The sequence below is a fragment of the Canis lupus genome, chromosome 4 (assembly GCF_048164855.1).
Source record: "Canis lupus baileyi chromosome 4, mCanLup2.hap1, whole genome shotgun sequence".
In the NCBI taxonomy this organism is placed as follows: Eukaryota; Metazoa; Chordata; class Mammalia; order Carnivora; family Canidae; genus Canis; species Canis lupus.
In genome coordinates this window covers 34,963,708-34,990,895 of record NC_132841.1, presented here as the reverse complement: position 1 = coordinate 34,990,895, position 27,188 = coordinate 34,963,708, and the positions used below count along the sequence as shown (strand labels likewise).

Here is a 27,188-nt window from a genome sequence, read left to right as displayed (position 1 = left end):
TATTTAATTGTTAATGAAATAAAGTTTCTTTTCATAAGTTATTTATTTATATTTCTTTTTCTATAAATTGCCTCTTTATGTCTCTAGCTTTTTTTTTTTTTTTTTACTGAGATGATGGATTTACTGATGTGTAGGATTTTTTTTTTTAATTAAAAATTTTATTTATTTTTCATGAGAGAGAGAAAGAGAGAGAGAGGCAGAGACCCATGCAGGGAGTCTGATGCGGGACTTGATCCTGGAACTCTGGGACCATGCCCTGAGCTGAAGGCAGACACTCAACCACTGAGCCACCCAGGCATCCCAGAAGTTAACTAATTTTAATGAAGTACCATTTTATCAAATATTTCTTTTATAACAAAGGAGTACACACTTTTCCCTAGGTATTCTTTTTGTTGGACAGTTCTAATTTAACTTTAATATTCTTGCTCTTAGCCCTTATAGTTTGTATAAATTGAATGATTTCTACATATCGAGTAAGTTTGTTCCCTCTCCTCATGACAACCACTCCAATATTTAAAGGCAGCTTGCATGTAATGGAAGTTCCTCCTTACCCTATAAATTAATTTTTTTAGTTACCTCCCTGTTATTTAATGAGTAGTGATCTCCAAAAGCTGCTTCTGTATCTGTACAGTCTCCCTAGTCAGAAGTGAAAGGTTTTGTTTGTTTGTTTGTTTGTTTATTTAAAAGATTTATTTGTTCATGAGAAACACAGAGAGAGGGAGAGAGAGAGAGGCAGAGGGAGAAGCAGGCTTCATGCAGGGAGCCTGATGTGGGACTCTGTCCCAGGTCTCCAGGATCAGGCCCTGGACTGAAGGTGGCGCTAAACCGCCGAGCCACCCAGGCTGCGCAAAGGTTTTGTTTAAATTTAGGCCTCAGCACATCATGTGATAAATTTGTTCAAAATATTCAATATTTAACCTCTTCGAGTGGACCTTTTCTATTAATGTGGATTAAGATGATTTACCTGCTTTTAATATTTCAGTTTTTAGCAGCTACTACTATAGGTAGTATAATGTAATAGAGCTCAGTATGGGCCTTTTTATGAGGTCTTTTGGACATTGATTTAATTGGTAACTGTTGCTGTCATTGGCCTCTCTGGGCCTGTTTTTCCACATCTGTTGTAACAATAGGCTTGGTGAAAGTAAAAATATCTTCACTTTTTTTTTTACAAGAAGGATGAAGGAAGTATATATGTTAGTATATACAGACTAGCATGCAGTTGCACAGATGGGTATATATGTCTCTAGCTTGAGTAAACAATAATTCATAATCTTGTTTCATGTCTATCCCTACCTTCTTTTTTTATAATGTATTATTTTAAAGCAGAGTCCACACATTGTATTTCATATGTAAATATAGTTCTTTAACTCACCTGAGATCATGACCTAAGCAGAAATCAAGACTCTGGCACTTAACCAATTGAGCCATCCAGGCACCCTGTACCATTGTTGTTACTCTTTAAGGTTCTTAATATGTATCCTTGTCAGATTTTATAAGCTTTTGAACAGACTATTTTTTAAACAGTATATAATTCAAGAGATAGGAAAGTCTTTTTCATCAACGCCACCCCTCTGTACATAATATAGACCTGCCTCATTCTTGACTAGCTACATAGTATTTACATATGTAGCTGTATGATAATTTAAGTAGTTTTTTGTTTTTTTTAAGATATTACTTTTTATTTGACAGAGCTACAGAGCAACAAGCAGGGGGGGGCCAGGGAGGGAGAGGGAGAAGTAGAAGTAGGCTCCCTGCTCACTAGGGAGCCCAGTGTGGGGCTCAATCCCAAGACTCTGGGATGATGACCTGAGCCAAAGGCAGATACTTAACTGACTAAGCCACCCAGGCATCGCTAAGTAGTTTTTTTTTTTTTTTTTTTTTTTTTTAAGATTTTATTTATTTATGAGAGAGGCAGAGACACAAGCAGAGGGAGAAGCAGGCTCCATGAAGGGACCCTGACGTGGGACTCAATCCCGGGTCTCCAGGATCAGGCCCTGGGCTGAAGGCAGCACTAAACCGCTGAGCCACCGGGCTGCCCTAAGTAGTTCTTTACTGATAGGTGTTTTATTGTTTATAAAGGCAAAACCCAGGAAATTATAGTGAGTTTTCTTGTTTCTTACGTTATTTCACATTTATTGTTTGTAGAGTAAGTACATAATAAAGCTGCTTGCTTCAAAAGGGTAAGTTCATTTCTTTGACATGGACATTTTTAATTGTGGAAGATACTACCCAAATGCTCTTTGTTAGTGGTTATAAGATATGCTCCTATAGAAAGGTAGTTTTTAAATTTTATTTTATTTATTTATTTTTAAAGATTTTATTTATTAGAGAGAGAGAGAGAGGCAGAGACACAGGTAGAGGAAGAAGCAGGCTCCATGCAGGGAGCCTGACGTGGAACTCGATCCCAGGTCCCCAGGATCACGCCTTGGGCTGAAGGCGGCGCTAAACCGCTAAGCCCTCCGGGCTCCCCTGTAGTTTTATTTTTATTGCTCTGAAGTATTTCTTTGACCAGACCACTTTATTGACTGTCCCATTAATGAATATTTAGATTTCATTGGTTTGGAATGATGTTGCTATGAGCATACTTCTCATGCTGAACCATTTGGAATTGCTAATATTCAGTTATTTTTATTTTTATTTACTTGAAATATTTATTTATTTTAGAGAGAGAGAACACACACAAGCGGGAGGGGGAGAGGGAGAGAAAATCCCAAGCAGATTCTGTGCTGAGTGTGGAGCCTGACTTAGGGCTCGAATCCATGACCATGAAATGATGACCTGAGCCGAAACCAAAAGTTGGACACTGAACTGACTGAGCCACCCAGGCACCTCTGTCTCTCTGTCTGTCTGTCTATCTATCTATCTATCTATCGAATGCATGATTGGGGGTAAGGGAGAGGGAGAGAGAGAATCTTAAGCAGACCTCACACCCAGTGCAGAGCCCAGTGTGCTGTGCTTGAACTCATGACCCTGACCTCAAGATCTGAACTGATATCAAGAGCCTGCCAGGTACCCTTATGGAATATCCTTTCTTATTGAGTGAATGGTCAAGTCTCTTGATCATTTTTTGGGGGGGGGCATCTTTTTACTAGTGAGTTATATGCATTATTTATGTAGTGTCAGTACTTAGTGTTTTATGGACAGACTTAATTTTTGATGAAATTTCTTTTCATTTATGGTTAATGGTTTTTGTATCTCTTTGAAGTAAACTTTCCCTCCCTGAGGTCATAAAGATATACTCAGATATTTTAAAAACGTTATATTTTTTCCATACTTAGGTTCTCTTAACTCATCTGGATGTGTAGGAGTTCTTTTAATGAAGGGAATTGACCTCTTTTTTGGTAGTATTAATTGCAATTATGTTTTTTACGTTTTATTGTTCCTTTAACTTGCTGAAATTTTAGATTTTATATAAATTAACATGGATTGGGGATCCCTGGGTGGCGCAGTGGTTTGGCGCCTGCCTTTGGCCCAGGGCGCGATCCTGGAGATCCGGGATCGAATCCCACATCGGGCTCCCGGTGCATGGAGCCTACTTCTCCCTCTGCCTATGTCTCTGCCCCTCTCTCTCTCTCTCTTTCTGTGACTATCATAAAAATAAATAAATTAATTAATTAAAATAAATAAATTAAAATGGATTATGGGCTTTGTCTTAGAGAACTTCCCCATTCCAGAGTAATGTATTTTTTAAAAAGATTTTATTTATTTATTCATGAGAGACACAGGGAAGGAGAGAGAGAGAGAGAGAGGCAGACACACAGGCAGAGGGAGAAGCAGGCTCCGTGCAGGGAACCTAATATGGGACTTGATCCTGGGACTCCAGGATCATGCCCTGGGCCGAAGGCAGGCACCAAACCACTGAGCCTCCCAGGGATCCCCCTAATGTGTTTTTAAAAATTCTGTTTTATTTTATAATATGTATATAGTTTCATTTTCCATATGCAAGTCTTTGTTTAATCTAGAATATATTTATTTTATTTTAAATTTATTTATTCATGAGAAACAGAGAGAGGCAGAGACCCAGGCAGAGGGAGAAGCAGGCTCCATGCAGGGAGCCCGATGTGGGACTTGATTCCGGGTCCTCAGGATCACGCCCTGAGCTGAAGGCAGCGCTAAACCGCTGAGCCACCCGGACCGTCCTAGAATATATTTTAATATTCAGTTTATTTCCCCCAGATGTTTCACTACCCTTGATTGAATAATCCATTTTTCCCATAGAAATTCGAAATTCTAGTCAATATACACTGACATACTGCATATATTTTCCTCCTTCTCTTTTTCCTTTAAACCAATAAAAGTATATTTTAGTTTGAAAACTTGCTGAAACTATACATACTATCCCTGAAAAATGTGTGCACATTTTCATACAGTTTCACAAAATATGAAGAACCTGTGAAACTCATTAATAAATCTCTGCTCACAAACTTACCTTCCTTTAAAATAAAAGATTTTATTTATTTATTCATGAGAGAGAGAGAGAGAGGCAGAGACACAGGCAGAGGGAGAAACAGGCTCCATGCAGGGAGCCTGATGTGGGACTCGATCCCGGGGCTCCGACTCGATCCCGGGTCTCCAGGATCACACCCTGGGCCGAAGGCAGGCGCTAAACCACTGAACCATTGGGGCTGCCCTCAAAACATTTTTTAAAATAAAGTTATATCTATAAGTTTCTTTAGCGAATATAATTTACTCATCTATTCAATTATATGGCAAAAACGGTCTTACAGATGAATTATTAAAGTACATTATGTATTTTTAAGTTTCTGAAATACATTACATAGATAAAAGCCAACGTAACCAACAGTTCTGCCTATGATGTCCAAGTTCTTTATAACCATATTCTAATACACAAAATAAACACTTTCCATAGTCCTTCATCATTTAGCTCTGAAACAAATATTTATAACTATACCTTCAGAAGAGAAAACAATACCTTACCCTGAAATGCAGAACTACTTTCAGCTGTCCTCCTCCCTCAAATACCCCAGCCTCTCTGTCACATAAATCCATTTAGCTTCTTAAAACATCAAGTAGCAAAGAACAAGGTTATTTTTTTGTAATTTTAAAAGATGTTACTTATTTATTCGTAAGAGACACAGAGAGAGCCAGAGACCTAGGAGGGGGAAACAGACTCCTCGCAGGGAGCCGGAAGTGGGACTGGATCCTGGGACTCCAGGATCACACCCTGAGCCGAAGACAGATACTCAACCACTGCTGAGCCTCCTAGGTATCCCATAAACTTTTTAAGTTAGAAGGAGGGACGCCTGGGGGCTCAACAGTTAAGCACCTGCCTTCAGCTCAGGGCGTGATCCTGGAGTCCCGGGATCAAGTCCCACTTCGGGCTCCCTGCATGGAGCCTGCCTTCTCCCTCTGCCTGTGTCTCTGCCTCTCTCTCTTTGGGTCTCTCATGAATAAATAAATAAAATCTTAAAAAAAAAAAAAGAAGGATATTTATTACATAAAGCAATTAGAAACAGCCTAAATTAGTTTTGTAACATTAAGACAATAGAATGCTGTACAATTATAAAAGTGATGTGTAGGGGTGACAGGGTGACTCAGTCGGTGAAGCATCCAAATCCAACTCTTGATTTCTACTCAGGTTGTGATCTCAGGACTGTGAGACTGAGCCAGCGCTCTGGCTGGTAATGGAGCCTGCTTAGTATTCTCTCTCTCCCTCTCCCTCTGTTCCACCTCTGTCTCTTAAAAAAAAGGAGGGGGGTAATACAATGTTTAATGACCTCCCAGAGACCTTCGTGTAGTAAGCATACTAAGTACTCCCATAAGCTATTTATTAGGAAATAATTCCTTCAGTAATGCTGTAAAGTACTCTAGGTCAGTGGCTTCCCTTTTGAACAGATGAAGTTGAAGCCCTCAGGAAAACTCCCAAAGTTAGGGGTCTTGCCTGAGCTCTGAAGAGCTAGTTTAGCCAGGGCAACATAAGTCTCCAGACTCCGCTACCATGCTCTCTCTCCACTTGTTAGTAAAAGCAGTGGTGATATTTTTTCTGGTTTGGTTTTAGCCTTGGTTTTGTTTCTATCCCTTTTAAGATATCAGATGTCAGAGTTAGCTTTTAATTTTTAGCTTTTCAGTATTTTAGGCTTAGCAAATGGTACTTCTGAGATTATGAAAACTATAGTTCTTTGCCTTCTGCTGGGGACTGTTTAAGAATAAAACAGGTCAGGTATTAGATTCCTTCTCTAAAGGTAAGTAAATATAAATCTAACAAGTTAAATTATGTTTAAACCCATTGGGTAGCATTAACAGCTGTGCATTGAATTTATGTTATCATTCCTTTGCCCATACTTGATGGCTTGTTAATTGAGATCTGTAATTGGCTTTTCTTAAATACAAGTGCACTTTTTAAGTACTTTTACTGCTTGGCATAAACGTTTTGCTAGTGTTTTTCTACCACTCAATGCTGGGAGAATTAATCATAATACCAATTCAAATCCTATTTTCATCTCTCATTTAGAAAGGTTAACAGAAATGTTTCTGATGATAAAAATTAAAGATAGCAAAAATGAATTCCTCAAGTTCAAAATGAATAGGAAGTTAAGGTTTACTAAATTGCTGGGGTAGCCAGTTATCCACCAGAGCCACTGTTAAAAAAAGAAAAAAAAAATCTTTGAGGTTACATGGCATATAGGATTAGGAGAAAGACTGGAAAGCGGAAATAGTGAAAGAAACCTGACCCAGAGATGGGTTTCTTGACAGAGTGGCATGCCTTATGGGAGTTCTTACTCCAGAGAGATACATTGCCAGAATATTATAATTTATTGTGTTATACTGTTTATTATTATTTTTTAAATTTTATGTATTTTATTTGAGAGAGAGCACAAGCAGAGGGAAGGGCAAAGGGAGAGGGAGAAGCAGACCTCTCTGCTGAGCAGGGAGCCCAATGCAGGGCTCCTGGGATCACGACCAGAGCCGAAGGCAGATGCTTAACTGACTGAGCTACCCAGGCACCCCTGTGTTATACTCTTTAGATTCTACTAAGTAAATTTCAATTTAAGCATTATTATTTGCAAAACCTCTGAGAAGATTTGGCTTAGTCATTTAATTCTGAATTGATCTAGTTGCTTAACAATGTTGAAATCTCTTGAATTAAGGGTAACAATTTTAAGGGACTTGAATGTCTAGGGAGAGTTCACTAAAAGACATGAGAGCTCTGTGCTAAAAAAAAAAAAAAAAAGGCCTGGGTGGCTCAGTCAGTTAAGCATCCAACTCTTGATTTCAGCTCAGGTCTTGATCTCAAGGTCCTGGAGATGGAGCCCTGTGTAGGCCTCCCATGCTAGGCGTGGAGCCTGCTTAGGATTCTTTCCCTTTTCCTCCCCCCACCCCTTAAAAATAAAAAAGGTGGAAGGGGAAATGTCAGATATGTAAACATCCATTAATTTCTTCATAATTTAATGTAACTGCAGTTATTTCAAGATTGATTCTGTACTGTGAAGTAGCCAGATTTTCCTATTTGTTTTTTACCCTTGACTTATTTTTAATTTTTATAGATAAAGTGGAGAATTTTAGTGAAGAATATGAAAAGAATAGTCACCATATTTACAAAAATGCTGAAGACAGTACTAAGAAACCCAGTGCAGAAACAACAGTAGCTTCTGTATACAAAGCTGATGAAATCAAGGAAACAAATGACACTTGGAACTCTCAACTTGGAAAAAGGTCAGAATCTCCATCAGAAACATCTCCCATTAAGGGATCTGTAAGAACTGGTTTGTATGAATGGGATAATGATTTTGAAGATATCAGATCAGAAGATTGTATTTTAAGTTTGGATAGTGATCCTCTTTTGGAGATGAAGGATGAGGATTTTAAAAACCGGTTGGAAAATCTAAATGAAGCCATTGAGGAAGACATCATGCAAAGTGTTCTTAGGCCAAGCAACTGTAGGACGTACTGTAGGGCCAATAAAGCAAAATCCTCACAAGGAGCTTCAAATTTTGATAAGCTAATGGACGGAACCAGTCAGGCCTTAGCCAAAGCAAACAGTGAATCAAGTAAGGATGGCCTGAATCAGGCAAAGAAAGGCAGTGTAAGTTCTGGGACCAGTTTTAGAGGGACAGTTGGACGGACTAGAGATTACACTGTTTTACATCCATCTTGCTTGTCAGTTTGTAATGTTACCATACAGGATACTATGGAACGGAGCATGGATGAATTCACTGCATCAACCCCTGCAGATTTGGGCGAAGCTGGCCGCCTAAGAAAAAAGGCAGATATTGCGACTTCTAAGACCACTACTAGATTTCGACCTAGTAATACTAAATCTAAAAAGGATGTTAAACTTGAATTTTTTGGTTTTGAAGATCATGATGAGACAGGAGGTGATGAAGGAGGTTCTGGGAGTTCTAATTACAAAATTAAGTATTTTGGTTTTGATGATCTCAGTGAAAGTGAAGATGATGATGAAGATGACTGTCAAGTGGAAAGAAAGACAAGCAAAAAAAGAACTAAAACAGCTCCATCCCCCTCCTTGCAGCCTCCTCCTGAAAGCATTGATAATTCCCAGGACAGTCAGTCTAGTGCTAACAATGCAGGTAAGACTTTAAAAAAAAACAAAAAAATTTAAGTAAATGCCTTTTAGGTTTAAATCAGCAGCTACTTAGTTTCTACTTAGACAATTTTAACTTATGTTCAATTTTAGTAGAAGTACTCTTTAGGACTACAGATTACCTTATCCAGATTTACAGCATTTTAAATGTTAATTCCACATTGTAAGGATCAATTTATAGATTTATAACTGATCCTTATATAATTGTGTTTTAATTCCCATTAGAGAATTTTAAGAGTATGTGTGTATAGGAGTATTAGAGAACTTGATGTTTCCACTTTGAAAATCCAAATGCAGTGGAGACTTAAGGGTAGATTTTGGCAGTTTAGAACTACACTGATAATGGAATGTAATAATGGAAAAATTGGAAAATTAAAATTGATAAAAAGCTTTGTATTTGGCTCAAAATTAATGAACTAATAAATGTTTAAAACATTCTCAAGAAATCTTAAGTCTTAATCTTAAAAATCATCCTCTTGAGTTGATTTAATAAAATTGAAAAGTGCTAGTTAAGTATTTATTCACTCTTAACAGTGAAGTTTGTCTCTTAAAATAGGACGGCCAGTAATGACTAGAGGCTCTCAAAGAGTTGTTAGTCTACTGTGAGAGACAAACAAAAGAAGTAGGTTAGCTTTGCTGCAATTAAGTCATTACCTGACAAGGGTTTTGTGAGGAAGAGTAAGTGAAAGCCTATGGGATATAGGGGCTATATTTATATATATTTAACCAAGTACATAGTTTCTTTGTATTGGTTTACTTGCTACGTAAAGTTTTTGTACTGTAAGTCATACGAGAGGTGTCATTATGGTGAATTAGAATTCTGATAGTATTCTTACGTATAGATTCTCTTGTACATCATCATACTTGAGACTACTCTACCATTTTGTTATATTTGGCCTAAAAATAGTTTTGTTAGAGTCGCTTTTCAAAACTAGAATTTTATAGGAATAGTGCCTAAGGGCTCACTCCTTATTCCCAAAATAAATAAAAGTAATAAATAAAGGGTATTGTCAGAATTCATCCAGTGTTGTCTTGAATCTCTTCTGGAGCACTGAAGTTTGCAGCAGCCTTGCTAGTCACATGAGATCTGACTGGGGAGACAGTTTTACAGTTGGTTTCTTGGGAGGATGATAAAATAATGATGTATGAAACCTGAGCTCCTGTCTTCCCGCAGTTTACTTAGCTCTTATCATTTATTAACTTTGATAGCAAGTTATCTTAATCAGCAATTGAAAATCTCTGGCTGAAATTTACACTTTGGGGTAATATAACTTTTAAGCTTTGAAATGTGAAATCATCAGGTTCAGAAACTTCATGGTGATACCAAATAAAATTTAAAAATTAGACACCATTTGATAGATATAGCCAAAGTTGGAATTTGGGTCTTCATCTGATATATAAAATAGCAAACATTTTTAGGGATTGGGCTAGCAAAAGTCTTCCTGTTTTTCTTTTTTGTGTTTAGGCTAGAAAAAAAAATATAGTCATTTAGGAATTAATCTAATTCTTTGCTTATTTTTTGTATGAAGACCAACAAATCATTGAGCTATATTGTACTAGGTCATTTTCTATCTTTTGCTAAGGATAGCTTCTTTTTTTTTGTTTTGTTTTGTTTTCTTTTTTTTTTCTGTTTTTGTAGATGTAAGCAGACATACTTTGAAGGCCAGCATGATTCAGTTTTACTTAAGTTCTAAGAAAATGTTAAAGGTAGATACCACCTGATATAGTGTGTATGTGTTTAAATTAGACCATCCTAATGTCATTGTCCATAGATATTCAACAGTTATTTTACAGAAAAATTAATTTTTCCATTTACATAAAATAAAACTGAAGCACGTACACTGTAACTAGATTTCTGATTTTCTCTTAGAGTAGGGATCTGATTTTTCTCCTAGAGTAGGGAGCAAACAGGAGGGTGAGAATGGCAAAATGGGACTTAATATTGTTAGGAATATTTTGTCAACTGAGTGGTGATTTTATTCCTTTTATTCTTTTCCCTCCCAATAAATCACTCCCCCAAATGTTCATAGTTTGTTTGGTAGTTAATTTGAAGTATTAGAAAGCTAGCTAGTTTTGATTACCATTTCAGAAAACTTGAATTTTACAGAGGACTTGCCTGGTGTGCCTGAAAGTGTGAAGAAGCCCCCAAATAAACAAGGAGATAAATCAAAAGAAAACACCAGAAAGATTTTTAGTGGTCCCAAACGGGTAAGTAAAGCATTATCAGTGATGTGTGTTATTTATTATTACACTAGGGCGCAGTTTTTACTTTTTCTATTTGAAAATTACTAACAAATTTCATCTTTTGAGGATGTAAGTCAATTTTTCAAACATTTTAAACCATTTTTTAAGTGTGAAAGATATACCTATTAAAATTTTTAGTATATATATAGTTCAGTAACATTAAATACATTCACAGTGTTTTGTAACCATCCCATTATCTATATCCAAAACATTTCATCATCACCAGCAAAAACTCTGTACCCATTAAACAATAATAACTCACCCTTTGTCCTTCCAGCCCCAGCTCCTGGTAAACACTGTTTTACTTTTTGTCTCTATGAATTTGCCTCTTCTGGTTAACTCCTGTAAGTGGAATCATACAATACTTACCTATCTGTGTCTTTATTTCACTAAGCATAGCGTGGTCAGGGTCCATCTATATCATAGCACATATCAAAATTTCATTCCTTTTTTTATGGCTGAAAAACATTATATTGTTGGTATATACTATATTTATTGTTGTTCAAGGGTATTCTGTTTATGAGAAGACCCTACTCTGCCATCCACTGGTACAACTCCTCTATTAGCTGATACTTCAAAAATACTGTTTGTATTAGTTTAAGCCCTAAACTGGCGGATTTAAAAACGTATTTATTCTCTTACAGTTCAACATGCCAGAGGTCCAAAATCAAGATGCTGGGAGGGCTATGCTTTTTCAAAGACTATAGGGGGAAATCCTTCCTTACCTCTTCCAGCTTCTAGTGACTCTGGGTATTTGGTTTGTGCTGCATAACTGCAGTGTATCCCTCTGTCACATGGCCTTCTCATCCTTTTCCCTGTGTCGTCTTTTAGAAGAACATTTTGTATATACAACATTTTGTTTATTCATCATTAGAGTTGTTTTCACCTTTTGGCTATTTGAGTCTCTGCCTTCAATACTTTTGGATATATACCTAAGAGTAGAATTTCTGTTTTAAGCGTCAAACTCTTTTCCACCGTGACTGAACCATTTTACATTTCCACCAGCAGTGCTCAAAGGTTCCATTTTCTCTGTCTTCACCAACACTTATTTTCTGTTTTTGTTGTTTTGTTTTTAAAGATTTATCTATTTGAGAGAACATGGGGGAAGGGGCAGAAAGAGGGGGATACGCAGACTCCCTGCCAACATAGGGGTTGAACTCATGACCCTGAGAGCAAGACCTGAGTTGGCATCAAGTTGGAGCCTAACCAGTTGAGCCACTGAGGAGGCCCTGTGGGGTTTTTTGTTTGTTTGTTTGTTTATTTAATTTTTAAATTTATTTATGATAGTCACACAGAGAGAGAGAGAGAGAGAGGCAGAGACACAGGCAGAGGGAGAAGCAGGCTCCATGCACCGGGAGCCCGACGTGGGACTCGATCCCGGGTCTCCAGGATCGCACCCTGGGCCAAAGGCAGGCGCTAAACCGCTGCGCCACCCAGGGATCCCTGTTTATTTTTTTAATAATAGCTATTCTAATGGGTATGAAATGGTATTTTATTTCCCTAGCTAGAGATATTGAGCATCTTTTTTTGTACTTCTTGGTTATTCTTATATCTTTTTTTGGATAAACAGCTATTCGAGTCCTTTGTGCATATTTGAATCAAGTCATTTATCTTTTTGTTGTTGAGTTATAGGGATTCTTTACATATTAATCCCGTATTAGAGAAATAATTTGCACATTGATACCTCATTCTGTGACTTGTCTCTTTTTAAAAAAAAAAAAAACATTTTATTTATTTATTCATGAGAGAGACAGAGAGAGGCAGAGACACAGGCAGAGGGAGAAGCAGGCTCCATGCAAGGAGCCTGATGCGGGACTCGATCCTGGAAATCTGGGATCACACCCTGAGCCAAAGGCAGATGCTCAACCGCTGAGCCACCCAGGCATCCCAGATTGAATGTTTATAAACAGCAAAAGGATAAGCGTGTCTAAGAATGAATAAGGCTAAGTCATACAGCCTCATTTTATTTTTATTCTTTTATCTCTGTGAAGAGCTAATTGGGAATCATTTCAGAATAATTGTGCTATACTTTTGTACCCCCATATGCCCACCTCCTCACCAAAAAAAAAAAAAAAAAAAAAAATGCTTAATGCTAATTTTAATAAGCTCAAGTTGTTCTGGGGCCAGGGCAGTGTGGAATATAGTGTGTATGGCCTGTATAGACTTTAGTCATTAATGCTGAGATGATGTTTTTGACTTATATGAGATTGTGTATGGCATATATTGGTTTGCAGAGCAATAGTTACCAATTTCTTTGGTCTCGGGACCACTTTACAATCTTTAAAAATTTACTGAGAATCACAAAGAACTTATTTATTTTTAAGATTTTATTTATTTGACAGAGAACACAAGCAGGGAGAGCAGGAGAGGGAAAAGCAGGCTCCCCACTGAACAGGGAGCCCAGTATGGGGCTCCATCCCAGGATCCTGGGATCATGACCTGGGCCAAAGGCAGATGCTTAACTAAGCCACCCAGATGCCCCCCAAATAACTTTTTTTTTTTTTTTAAAGATTTTATTTGTTTATTCATAAGAGACACAGAGAGAGGCAGAGACATGGGCAGAGGGAAAAGCAGGCTCGACGCAGGACTTGATCCCAGGACCCTGGGGTCTCAGCCTGAGCAGAAGGCAGAAGCTTAACCATCAAGCCACCCAGACATCTCTAAAGAACTTGTTGGGCAGCCCCGGTGGCTTAGCGGTTTAGTGCCGCCTGGCCTATTTAACTATTTTAATTTTTTAAATTTTTTAAATTTTAATTTTTTAATTTTTTTAAATTTTTATTTATTTTTATTTATTTTTATTTTTTTTAAGTACAAGCTTTTTTTTTTTTTTGAGAATTTATTTATTCATGAGACAGAGAGAGGCAGAGACACAGGCAGAGGGAGAAGCAGGCCCCTTGCAGGGAGCCCGATGTGGGACTCGATCCTGGGACTTCAGGATCACGCCCTGGGTCCAAAGCAAGCACTCAACCGCTGAGCCACCCAGGTGTCCCCATTTAACTATTTTTAAATAAATAAAATCTTTAAAAAAAAAAGGAATTGTCTAAAGAACTTTTGATTATATGTGCAGAGACAATATTTATCAAGTTAGAGGTAAAAACTGAGAAAAAAAAACTGAGAAAAAGTGAGAAAAATAGGGACTGTTGGGTGGCTCAGAGGTTGAGCATCTGCCTTTGGCTCAGGGCATGATCCCCGGGGTCCGGGGATCGAGTCTCGCATCGGGCTCCTTGTGAGGCGCCTGCTTCTCCCTCTGTGTCTGTGTGTTTGTCTCATGAATAAATAAATAAAATCTTAAAAAAAGAAAGTAGTAAGAAAAATAACATTGTTTTACATTTTTTGCAAATCTTTTAAAAGTGGCTTAATGAAAGACAGCTGGATTCTCAGCCTCCTGCATTCAGTATATTTCATTATGATGTTTTAATTAAAATATATGAAGAAAATTCAGCTTCACACAGATATGTGGACATATTTTAAATAGCCTTTTCAGGTAATTGTGAATGTTCTTTGGTACTACACCAAAACTCAACAAATGGGCATTTTTTAAAGATTAGTTGCAATTGGAATCTAAAACCATGCCAATGAACCTTTCATTCTGTTATATTAAAATCTGTTGGTCTTTTACTTTTTTTTTTTTTTTTTTGGTCTTTTACTTTTATTATTATTATTTATTCCTGAGAGACACAGAGTGAGGCAGAGAGAGAGAAGCAGGCTCCCTGTGGGGAACTAGATGCAGGGTTTGATCCCAGGATCCTGGGATCATGACCTGAGCCACCCAGGCATCCCTGTTGTTGTTTTCTTATTTTTTGGTCTTTGATGTTGGGTGGATTTTTTACACATACATGCTTTGTGACATCATACATTGGGTCATTTGGAAAATATTGGTTACACTGATTTATGTGCATATCTTTCAAATGGTGACACATCTCATTATATGGTATCAAAAAATCGCATTAGTATCACTGCCAAACTCCTTAGAAAAGTCTTTTTTTTAAATTATTTTTAAGCAATCTCTACACCCAGTGTGGGGTTAAACTCATGACCCCAAGATCAAGAGTCTCATGCTCCACCAGCCAGGTGCCCCAAGATAGCATATGTCTTTTAAGCATACATATATATGCATATATATGCATATAACCAATTGCAGTTATATGACTACAGTACTTAAAAACACTAGCCATTCTTTTATATGGTGTGATGTCTAGTCCATATTGTTTCCCCCAACTATCTCTGAATTGTCTTTTAGTGTTTTTGTTTTTCTTTCAAACCATAATCATTTAGTTACATCTTTTAAGTCTTGAACAGTCCCCTTGTCTTTTAAAAATTTTCGTGGCACTGATTTATTTTGAAGAACTCATGATATTTGTCTTGTAGAATATTTCACATTCAGAATATATCTGATTTTTCTTTTTCCTGATGGTGTCCTTTACTATATTAAAGTAGTATAGTGGCATAAAACACTGGAAATTAAGTCTGATTAGGTTCAGGTTAAACATATTTTGGCCTGATTAGGTTCAAGTTAAAGGCTGATTAGGTTCAGGTTAAACATATTTTGGCAAGAATAAGTCTAAGTGATAATTGTGTATGTTGCTTTGCATTAGAAGCTACGTAGTACCTGGTTATTCTGCTCAATATTGTTTGACTACCAAATGAAGTTTGTGATCACCAAGTCTCCAATAAGGGCATATTTTTCCTTTTGTAATTTAGTTAGCTCAATTGGAAGTAAACTTCTAGGTACTACTGTGGCACCATGTGAATATACTGTTCCCCGTTATTGTTTCACTTCATCATTTTAGCATCCATTGTTGATCTTTGCATCATTTATTACATTGACAGTTGCAGAATGGTGAGTTTTCTAATTGCTGTTGCTTCCGCATTTAATAACTGGAATTCTGTAAAAAGTTGTCTTCCTCCTTTCCCCACTCGTTGCTTTTTCTCTCTCCTACACTACAGACTCAATAATTTTTATTTTTTAAATATATTTACAGGGGCACCTGGTTGGCTCAGTTGTTTGGGGGTCCAACTCTTGATTATGGCTCCAGTCATGATCTCAGGGTCAAGAGCTCAAACCCCATTTCAACTTCCATGCTAGGCATAGAGCCTGCTTAGGATTCTCTCTCTCCCTCTGCCGCTCCCCTCAACCTAGAATGGTGCGCGCGCGCGCGCGCGCACACACACACACACACACACACACACACACAGGTGTTCTCTCTCTCTTTCCCTCTCTCTCTCTCTCAAAAAAAAAAAAAAAAGTATTTACAATAGATTGGGCCATTGTGTACCATTTCAGCATATCACTTGTGTCCTATTGCTGTAACTGCATCATCTTTTTTTTCCCTTAGGATTTTATATTGTTTTTGTAGGTAATTTCTGCACCTGGCATGAGGCTTAAACTCACAATCCTGAGATCAAGAGTTGCTTGCTCCACCAGCTGAGCCAGCCAGGTGCCCCAACCCCATCATCTTTGAGTGTTTCCCTTGCATTTTGCACAAAAGATGACTGGGACTCACCTTGTATTTTACCTCTTTCAGTCATGGAACCATTCATTTATGCAAGGCTCCTTGGTTCTTTAGATGGGGATAGTACTTAGAAACCCAGATCTGGGTGCTGGGTGTCTTTGTTGCTTCTAGGTTCTGTTGTTGGACAGAGCTATGAAACATGTTGAAAAATAAACTGAGTTCATATTGTGATAGTTTCATTTCAAATTTAAGATTACAGAATTTTGTACTAGTTTACTTGCTTTATCCTACAGTACATATTACTTTTAAAATTATAATACCAATATTACTATGAACAGTAAATATACCGAGTGAAGTTTAAGATTTTTCCAGTTCTTTTTGTCTTTAGATTATTTCACTGAGGGGGTGCCTGGTTGGCTCGGTTGAGTGGGTGCCTTTGGGCTCAGGTCCTAGGATCTAGTCCTGCATTGGGCACCCTGCTCAGTGGAGAATCTGCTTCTCCCTCTGCCCCTCCCTCTGCTTGTGCTTACACATGTGTGCTCTCTCTCAAATAAATAAAATCTTAAAATTATTTCACTGATGATGAAGTCATGAAGTAACGTGTTCATAAATTCTGAACTCATTTTATCCTATGTGCTTATGTTACCTGATACTCATTTACATTCATTTATATTCCTTAGTGTTCAGTTTTTATTTATTTATTTTTTTTAATTTTTTTTTAAGGTATTTATTTATTTATTTGTGATAGTCACAGAGAGAGAGAGAGGCAGAGACACAGGCAGAGGGAGAAGCAGGCTCCATGCACCGGGAGCCCGACGTGGGATTCGATCCCGGGTCTCCAGTTTTTAAACTTAGTTTTAAACTTAACATTGGAGTCATTTCTTTGCTACTAATGTGGCTTAGAAGACAGCAGTGTACATGTACTTGACCCGATTATGAAGCAGTCTCTCTGGCCTAAAGTAAATAGGTCATACCAACCTAGTATGCAGAAGACCTACTTACTGTTGATGGATAGTGTCTGAGAAAAATTGAGAAAGTGATTGCTAATTTATAAAACCAAGAGAGCTATGAAATTGAACTTACTTGAAAAATGTAATATGGGTAGAGCCCTGCCTTAAAACAATAGTCCTAGATAACATTTATTCCCTGAAGAGGCTCAACTTCAGTAAGTGTTGTTTTAACTTCCTTTTTAACCTCCTACTGAAATATTTGCCAAAGCCCTTTAAAGTGGGATTGTGTCAGAATCTTTTTACATATATTAGTACTATTTAGTTGGATCAGTAATTTTCAAAAATGAAACTTATCCATGTGCTATTGTACTTTTGTACTTTTAAAAATAATAAAAAATGCTTTAGATCCAATGGAAGATATGTATCCTTTCAAAAGTATCTAGGTAAAGAATTTAGAAGTCTACTTCAGGACGAGAGCAACAAGAAGTTAAGCAGTATAAAATAGCTCATAGGAAATAGGTCATCCATTTGCCTTCAAGACACTAAAAGACTACTTCAGAGTTGTTAAAAAGGAGAAAGCCATTGAGAAATAGAAATAAGGGATATTTTACCTGTCAAGTTTTGATGAGTGTAAAGGAAGAGAGGAAATAAATGGATCAAAATTTTAAGCATTTTAAATTATATGTATAAAGTAATACAATGACAATGATAGATTTTTATATATAAGAAATTAGGATTCATGTTGTCTTTGCAAAAAAAAAAAAAATAGAGAAACTCAAGTCTCAAAGGAATTTTTATGTAGGTTACCCCCAAATCTCCAGAGAGAAAAGAAGGGGGGGTAAGTAGGTAGGTATAAGAAATGTTCTCAGCAGTTGTTCCAGTTCTCCTGGAACTGATAGGTCAAGTGGGAGTATCTGGGTCTTCTCTAATCTGATTAAAGACTCTAATGACCTCATTTCCGAGCAAAGAGGTAGTAGCCCATGGCTTGTGGTGGCAAGAGTTTCCCTCCCTACCTTTTGGGAGAGAATACTGTAGATATTTTGGACTGAATAAATCTTTATTTTGGGGTGGGCCCTAGTAAATTGGAGGCTATTTAGCAACACATCTGGCCTCTACCCATTAGATGCTGGTAGAACCTGTACCCCCACCCCCACCCCCAGTTATTTCAACCAAAAATGTCTGCAGATGTTGTCAAATGGCTTGTGAGGGTCAAAGTGGACTTCCCTCCCATTGGGGTGTGTGTGTATCTTGAGAATAAGTTGCAGACCTGATGCTCATTACTCCTAAATCCTTTAGTTTGTACTTTTTTTCTTTTTCTTTTTTTTTTTTTTTTAAAGATTTTATTTATTCATGAAAGGGGCAGAGACACAGGCAGAGGGAGGAGCAGGCTCCTTGCTGGGAGCCTGATGTGTGAGACTCAATCCTGGGACTCGGGGATCATGCCCTGCACCTAGTCTGTACTTTCTAAACACAAGAGCACTCTATAGCTGCAGCATTCCCATCAAAACCAGGGATTTGTTTTGAAATTAATAAAGTAATAGAGATCCCATTCAGATTTTACTAATTGTCTCAGTAATGGCTTTATGGCAAAACAAATACACTCCTCCCTCCCAAAGAAAGAGCTCATGATCCAGTCCAGAATCACATGTTGTGTTTAGTTGTGACAAGTCGCTACTCCTTCAGTGTGGAACATCTGTGTCTTTCCTGGTCTTTCCATCGCGTTGACATCTTTGAAGAGTTAAGATCAGTTATTTGTTGTGTTGTGATTTAGTTATTTGTATTTGGTGGAAATACCACAGAAGAGGTACTACGTTCTCATTGCTTCATATCAGGTGGCACACAGTTGTCGCTTTGTACCATTACTATTGATGTTAACTGATCCCTTGATATCTATCAGGTTCTTTAGCTTTCCTCATCAAACTTTCACCCACTAATTTTAGCATTCATTTTTACCCATGTCAGTTGTTTACTATGGTGGTTGTTGAATGTTTTTTTCTAATTTGCATCATTCCTTCTACGGTTATTAGCAGTTGGCCCTTCTATTTTAAGAGAAATTTTTCTCACCTTCCTGTAAGACTGTGTGTATTTATATATTCATTTCTTTATGTCGGTATGAACATGGATTCCTGTTTTATTTAATCATTTATTGTTGTTATTTAAATAATAATACTATTGATACTTCAGTGCCCAGATTAGATTTGGCGTGTGGATGTTCTTCAAACTTCTTTTTAATGTGTCTAAGTCTTGTTTATTTCTTTACTTAATGACATACTGAGATGTTCAAGACTCATAGTGGGGCACCTGGGTGGCTAGGTGGTTCAGTGTCTGCCTTTGGCTCAGGTTGTGATCCCAGGGTCCTGGGATCAAGTCCCACATCTGGCTCCTTACATGGAGCCTGCTTCTCCCTCTGTCTGTGTCTCTGCCCCTCTCTCTGTGTCTCTCGTGAATAAATAAATAAAATCTTTAAAAAAAAAAAAGACTCATCATATTACTTTCTCAGCCCTGGAATCAACCATTTACCCAAGGACCCCTGGTTGCTTCTTCTTCTTTTTTAATATTTTATTTATTTATTCATGAGAGAGAGAGTGAGAGAGGCAGAGACACAGGCAGAGGGAGAAGCAGGCCCCATGCAGGGAGCCCTACCACGTGGGACTCAATCCGGGGTCTCCAGGATCATGCCCTGGGCTGAAGGCGGCACTAAACTGCTGAGCCACCCAGGCTGCCCCCTTGTTTTCTTTTAGTGGAAAATGGTATTTAGAAATAAAGACTTGGTAGGGGTGCCTGGGTGGTTTAGTTGGTTAGGTGTCTAACTCTTGTTCTCAGCTTAGGTCTTGATCGTAGGGTCCTGAATTTGAGCCCCACGTTGGGCATAGAGATGAATGAATAAAACAAAAAAAGTTAAAAACTAAGAAAGTCTGGTGATTAGGTATGGTCATTTCTTTTGCATTGTCATTGCTTTGAGGAGGACTTTGAATTAAAAGGTAGGAAACATAAATATATGCATCTCCCACCCCCCCACCCTCCACTTACTTTGTATCTATATTTAGAACCATGAGTTCACACGATACCTAATTCAGGTTCAGTGCCATGTTTTATTCTAGGCTTTCCACATTTTGCTTCACTTTGCTGAGAAATCTGGTTTCCATTATCTTCAACATATTTATGTATTTTTTCAGTCTCATGTATATAACCAATTTCCTGACCACACAGGCCATCTCCTTGGCTTTAGTGCAACTAGCCAAGAGGTCCCTCTTGCCTCTCCCTGCCTCCCCATGTTAGAGAACATTACCTTTTTTAAGGATGCTACTCTGGTAATCTCCCCAGCACTTAACCAGGGATGCCAAAAAGGGTTGTTCGTAACAGGCTAGGGGAACACATGTGGCAGAAAGATGAGAAGGGTGAGGAAAACTTCTGGGAAGAATGTAGTTGAAGACACCTGGCTGGCTCAGTTGGTTAAACATCCCAACTCTTGATTTCAGCTCAGGTCATGATCTCTCAGGATCGTGAGTTTGAGCCCTGCATCAGGCTCTGCTCAGCACAGAGTCTGCTCGTCCCTCTCCCTCTGCTTCTCCCCCTGCGCTCACTCTCATTCTCATGAATGAATGAATGAATGAATGAAAAAAATTTTTTAAGATTTTATTTATTTATTCATGAGAGACACAGAGAGAAGGCAGAGACCTAGGCAGAGGGAGAAGCAAGCTCCATGCAGGGAGCCCAATGTGGGACTCTGCCCTGAGCCAAAGGCAGATGCTCAACTGCTTAGCCACCCAGGCATCCCTAAATTTTTTTTTTTTTTTAATGAATGTAAAGATGATTTTAAAGAACGTTGAGATGATTACTCAGAAAAATTTTAACTCGCTAGGGAGAAAATTAGAATTTGAGGGATTAGGTTGGAACATATCGGTATTTAAGTGCCTGTTTCTCCTTATGGTTTTATTGGTCATTTGATGCCTTTTTTAAAAAGTGCCATCCTATTTTTGATAGCTGGGTATAGTTTCCCTCAATTCTGTTATTTGCAGTTGTCATATATGTGCTGAAATACTTAAATCATTTCTATTGCCTTCCCTGCTTTTTGCTTTATTTCTAGCTTCCATTCAGCTGCTGCCTTTCTCCTCTTTCTTAAGGGATTATCTGTGTGACCCTCAGTGCTTGGAGGGTTCTATTTTACCAGAGACTTGGGTCAACTTACTTTGCTAATTAAAACTGCTGCTGGGTCACTGATGAAACTAATAACCGTATTTGTCAATCTCTGTTTCTTTTTTTTTTTTTTTTTTTTAATTTTTATTTATTTACGATAGAGAGAGAGGCAGAGACACAGGCAGAGGGAGAAGCAGGCTCCATGCAGGGAGCCCGACGTGGGACTCGATCCCGGGTCTCCAGGATCGCGCCCTGGGCCAAAGGCAGGCGCCAAACCGCTGCGCCACCCAGGGATCCCCTCAATCTCTGTTTCAATTCCCAAATACTTGTATCTTCATTTTTATCATTTTCCTGTAGTTCAGTGTTGGGCCCATCTGACATTATCTTTTGTCTGACTCTCATAGGAACATTCTGGACTTTAGTTTTTTTCTACCTATCATTAAATATGACACTGGATTGCAGGCTTCTGGATAATTGAATTAAAATTTGCTTATCATTGTAAATTACTTGTTATTACATATTTATTATATTAAGATTACATGAAGCTGCAGTTTCACAGTTCAGTGTAATTTTATAGTTTCATAAACTCATTATTTTGTTCCATAAAATGAATTTAAATGGGTTGTCAAAAACAGAATCTTACAATTGAAGAGATTTTAAAGGACAACTCCTACCCAAGAGCAGATGTTCCTTAACAGTATCCATCATTAGCAGTTAACTCATGAAGCAGCTTATTTTTTTTGTCAGATTATTTTACCCACGATTACCTTTGTTGTTTGGAAATTCACTGACCATCCTGGGACCCAGTCATCAAGATGGCAGTGTGAAATTTACTGTATTGTCATGGACTAGAAACCTGAGATAACAGATGGATGTGCAGCCTTAAAAAAAAACAAAAGAGACTGGCCATTGATTTGCAAATCGGGGATACTGGCCAAAGTATAGGAGTAAAAAGCCATAGCTGCCCATTTATAGTTCCTAAGGTGCTGATCCAAAGAGTTGTCGAAGCTGAGCATATTCTGGCTGAGCCAGGCTGTGGTAGAGGGTCAGTTGTAGCTGGCTTTCTTTAGGATTGGTTTTATTCAGTATATACTACTTGGCTTTCCCAGGGCTAGGTGCTGAGAATTTTAAGCATCTTTAAGAGGCTGTCCAGTGAGGAAGAATATTTTTCTCCCTATGGAAGCTTTTTGGTAGTCTTAATATTTCCTCAAATGCGTTATTTCAAAGCAGAAGCATCTGTCATATTTTTTGTTTTGTTTTTTAAACATTATTTATTTGAGAGCGTGGGCCTGCACCAGCGAGCGGAGGGGCAGAGGGAGAGGGACAAGCAGACTCCCTGCTGAGCATGGGAGCCAGGATCACAAGATTGTGACATGAGCCGAAGTCTATCGCTCAGCTGAGCCACCCCGGTGCCCGTTATCTTTTTATATAGATAGAATTTAACTTAAATAGTAAATCAGGTACTTAAATTGTGGATCTGATTTACATAAAGGTTTAGGGAAGTGTGAATTCTTTTCTTGATTAATTCTTGAGAGGCGTTTTCTTGTAATATTTTTTAAAGATTTTAAAAAATGATTTTATTTATTTGAGAGGGCGAGCATGCAAGCAAGAGAGAGTGAGAGAGTACAAGCGGGGGGAGTAGCAGAGGGGGAGGGAGAAGCAGACTCCCCACTGAGCAGGGAGCCCAACATGGGGCTTGATCCCAGGACTCCGAGATCCGAGATCATGACCTGAGTCGGAAGGCAAATGCTTAACCAACTGAGCTCCTCAGGTACCCTATAGGATTTTTAAAAAGATTTATTAGGGTACTTGGAGTACCTTTAAAGTTTGAAAGTTCAAAATATTTTTCCATAACTTACTTCCCAGAAAATGAAGTTTGAAATGAGGAAATGAAACCATAGGTCAGTCAAACCTGACTCTCAATCAAACCTGAGAACTTGGGCAGCCCCAGTGGTTCAGCGGTTTAGTGCTGCCTGCAGCCCAGGGTGTGATCCTGGAGACTCGGGATCAAGTCCCGTGTCGGGCTCACTGCATGGAGCCTGTTTCTCTCTCTGCCTGTGTCTCTGCCTCTCTCTCTCTCTCTCTGTCTCATGAATAAATAAATCTTTTAAGAAGAAAAAAACTGAGAACTTTGGCATATATTTGAAACTTTGCTAAAGCATGTGTACCTGAGTATATTAGGGTGCTTAGATTTTGGATTTTGTTTTTCCATTTTATGATATATTTTAGTTAGAGTTTATTCAGAAATACAGAAAACTCACTAGGCTTTCTTTCCTTTTTTTCTTTTTCTTTTTTTTTTTTTAAGATTTATTTATTTGTTTTGTTTTAAAGATTTATTTATTCATGAGAGACAGAGGCAGAGACACAGGCAGAGGGAGAAGCAGGCTCCATGCAGGGAGCCTGACGTGGGACACTATCCCTGGTCTCCGGGATCAGGCCCTGGGCTGAAGGTGGCGCTAAACCGCTGAGCCACTTGGGCTGCCCTTATTTATTTGCAAGAATGAGAGCATGCACATGTTGGGTGGGGAGGAACAAAGAGAGAGAATGAATATCTCAAGCAGATTCCCTGCTGAGCCCACCACAGAGCTGTATCCCAAAACCCAAAGATCATGCTATGATCATTATTAAGAGTCAGATGTGTAACTGAGCCACCCAAGTGCCCTTAGACTTTCTTTTCTTGATACTCTGATGACTTCATGCTAATGATTACCACAAATAAACATAAGATGTGTATTTTTTTTGAGGATGGTGACCCTATATATATTAGTTTTACCTTCATATTTTCTGAGATAAAGGAGGAGTTCATAAATGTTTATTTCTGGGATTCTTAGAAGTATCTTTCAGCAAAGAATATGTATTTAGTACTAAATATATATATAATATTTAATGGTTGCCAACCCTATCAAATTTGGAAAAATTTCAACCAGTATTCTTCAGATACTTTTGTCTCTTTGTTCATCTTTTGGTACTGCAGTGACTCTTGTCCTACCTCAGTCAGCCAAAAATCAACTGGTAAAACCTGTCGTCTGACAGAAACAGGCTTATTGACTTAACTGCAGTAAAGCGTACTGCGTAACAGAGGAACGATGAGACCTCTTACCAAGTAAAAGTTTTTGTAGGACAGGGGAGCTTGAGTGAAATTTAAATGAAACACTGAGAGGCTCAGAGCAAAGCGGTGTTATCTACAGAGGGATTGGTATCAGGTCTGGGCTGCAAAATGGACTAGGGTCTGGTTTACTTGAAACTATGAAGTTGGGCAGCCCGGGTGGCTCAGCGGTTTAGCGCTGCCTTCAGTCCAGGGCCTGATCCTGGAGACCTGGGATCGAGTCCCATGTCAGGCTCCCTGCATGGGGCCTGCTTCTCCTGCTTCTTCCTCTGCCTGTGTCTCTGCCTCTCTCTCTCTCTCTCTCTCTCTCTCTGTCTCTCATGAATAAATAAATAAATAAAGTATTAAAAGAAAGAAACTATGAAGTTAAAGTAATTAGGGATGTTGTGTCCAGAAACTGTTTGAAGCTGTCTCTCTCTTCAAAGTAGCTTAATTCTCCAAGTGAAAATGGGATATTTTTAAAAAATTAAAAAAAATTTTTAATATTTATTTACTCATGAGAGAGAGAGAGAGAGAAGCAGAGACACAGGCAGAGGGAGAAGCAGGCTCCACGCCCGATGTGGGACTCGATCCCAGGACTCCAGGATCACGCCCTGTGCCGAAGGGAGATGCCCAACCACTGAGCCACCCAAGCGTCCCTTTTTAAAAATTTTTTTAAAGATTTTATTTATTTGAGAAAGAGCATGAACAGGGGGAGGGGCAGAAGGAGAAGCTGACTTCCCCCTGGGCTAGGAGCCTCAAGTGGGGCTCAATTCCAGGACCCTGGGATCATGACATGAGCCTATGTCATATGCTTAACTGATTGAGCCACCCAGATGCCCCCATCTTTTTTTTTTTTTCTTAGTGAATCAACAGTCTATTGCCTTTTTAGTTTTAATTTCCTTATAGCTAACATACAGTGTTGTATCAGTTTTGGGTGTATAGTATAGTGATTCAACAATCCTGTACGTTACTCAGTGCTCATCGTGAGAAGTATTGTCTTTATCCAACCCTTGCCTATTTTACCCACTCCCCACCACTTCTCTTCTGGTAGCCATAATTTCTCTGTAGTCTTTTGTCCATTGTTTTTTGGTTTGTTTTGGTTTTGGGGTTTTGTTTTTTGTTTTGTTTTGTTTTTTCTGTTTTATTTTGGATGGTTTCTCTTATTACATTTTGAAGTTGTTCTGCAGTATATAGTCAGCTATTAATCTCAACCATTAAAATTTTCATCTTGGGGATCCCTGGGTGGCTCAGTGGTTTAGCACCTGCCTTCAGCCCAGGGCTTGATACTGGAGTCTTGGGATCGAGTCCCACATCAGGCTCCCTGCATGGAGCCTGCTTCTCCTTCTGCCTATGTCTCTCTTTCTCTCTCTCATAAAATTAAAATAAAATAAAATAATAAAATAAAATAATAAAATAATAAATAAAATGAAGTAAAATAAAATAAAATAAAATAGAAAAACAAAATAAAATAAAATAAAAATAAATAAAATAAATACAGACCACAAAAATTTATAAAAAAGTTTTCATCTCTGTAAGTTTAGGTCTGTTTTATGTCTTCATTGTTTCAGTGTTTCCTCTACCTTAAAAATGTGGGATATAGCTACAGTTATTTTTAATGTTCTTGTCTGCTCATTCTGTCATCTGTATTGTTTCTGGGTCTGTTTCTGTGGATTGGTTTTTCTTATGGGTTGTATTTTCCTACTTTGCATGCCGGTTAATTTTTAATTGAATCCTAGTCATTTAGGCTTTTACTTTGTTGGGTGTTGGATGTTTCCGTATAAGATTTGACTTATTCTGAGATGCATCTAAGTTATATTTGATCCTTAAGAAGGTTTTAAATTTTAGGTGAGTGAGAGTCTTTAGGGATCACCCCTCTTCCCCCCAAAATAGATCACCTGATTCCCCTGAATTACAAGGTTTTCCACTATGGCTAGTGGGACCATGAACTTTTTCTAGCTCTGGGAAAGAAGAGTCTGGGGATTATTTCCTTGCTCTTCTGGGGGAAGTTCATGCCCTGCTTCAGGTCCTTTTTTCACGCATTCGCTCATCATTACTCAGCTACGTATTTGATGGGGACCCCTCTGTATGTCCAAAGTACTTTGAGCAGCTCTCTCCTCTGGTACTGTGCTCTACAAACTAGCCACCTTCGTCTTTCTGGTTCTGTCTCAATAAGAGAGAATGCTACTGGTTGAACTGTACTCCCTTCTTGGGCCATTGCCTGGAAACTCAGGCAATTATAGGATTTAGTTCATATTTTTGCCTTCTCAGGGATCATTGTGCTGTGCTGTCTGATGTCCATTTTCCAAAAATGGTTTCATAAATTTTGCCCAGTTATTTTCAGATGAAAAAGTGAATTTGGTCCCTGTTTCAGCATCAAATCCAGAAATGGAAACCCTAGATTCATGTATGTGTTAATGATAATCATTACATTTTTGTACCCTTGTAGTCTAATCATTTTTCTTCATGAGGACTTAAGAATATAAGGATTACCTCCAAAACTAATGGTCCATTCTTATTTCTCTCTCTTATGTTTTTTTTCTCTTTTATCCTTTTAACTGGACTTGATCTGGAATTTTGTATTAAGTTGAAATACAGTTGTATCTATTTATGTTTAGCTATGATTTCTGTGTTGCCCATATAAAAAACATTTGAGAAAGTATACAGATAGAAATTTGGTAGAACCAGGTTGAAAATAAATGAGGAAACTGTTAAGAAATGGTAAGGAATAGAATGAGGTGAAGTCTGAATTCAAG

The 27,188-nt window shown here is 38.2% G+C and overlaps 1 protein-coding gene across 3 annotated transcripts in view; it reads left to right on the top strand.

The window, feature by feature from the left end:
* The window catches only part of WAPL (WAPL cohesin release factor), an 81,860-nt gene that overhangs the window by 19,055 nt on the left and 35,617 nt on the right, over positions 1–27,188 (top strand). For 2 of the 3 annotated variants that reach the window (XM_072823840.1, XM_072823841.1), the window contains exons 3-4: positions 7,506–8,549; positions 10,653–10,771. In XM_072823840.1, the coding sequence (XP_072679941.1) occupies positions 7,506–8,549; positions 10,653–10,771 (1,163 nt within the window). The remainder of the gene's footprint in view (positions 1–7,505; positions 8,550–10,652; positions 10,772–27,188) is intronic. The other variant, XM_072823842.1, reaches the window with a different exon arrangement.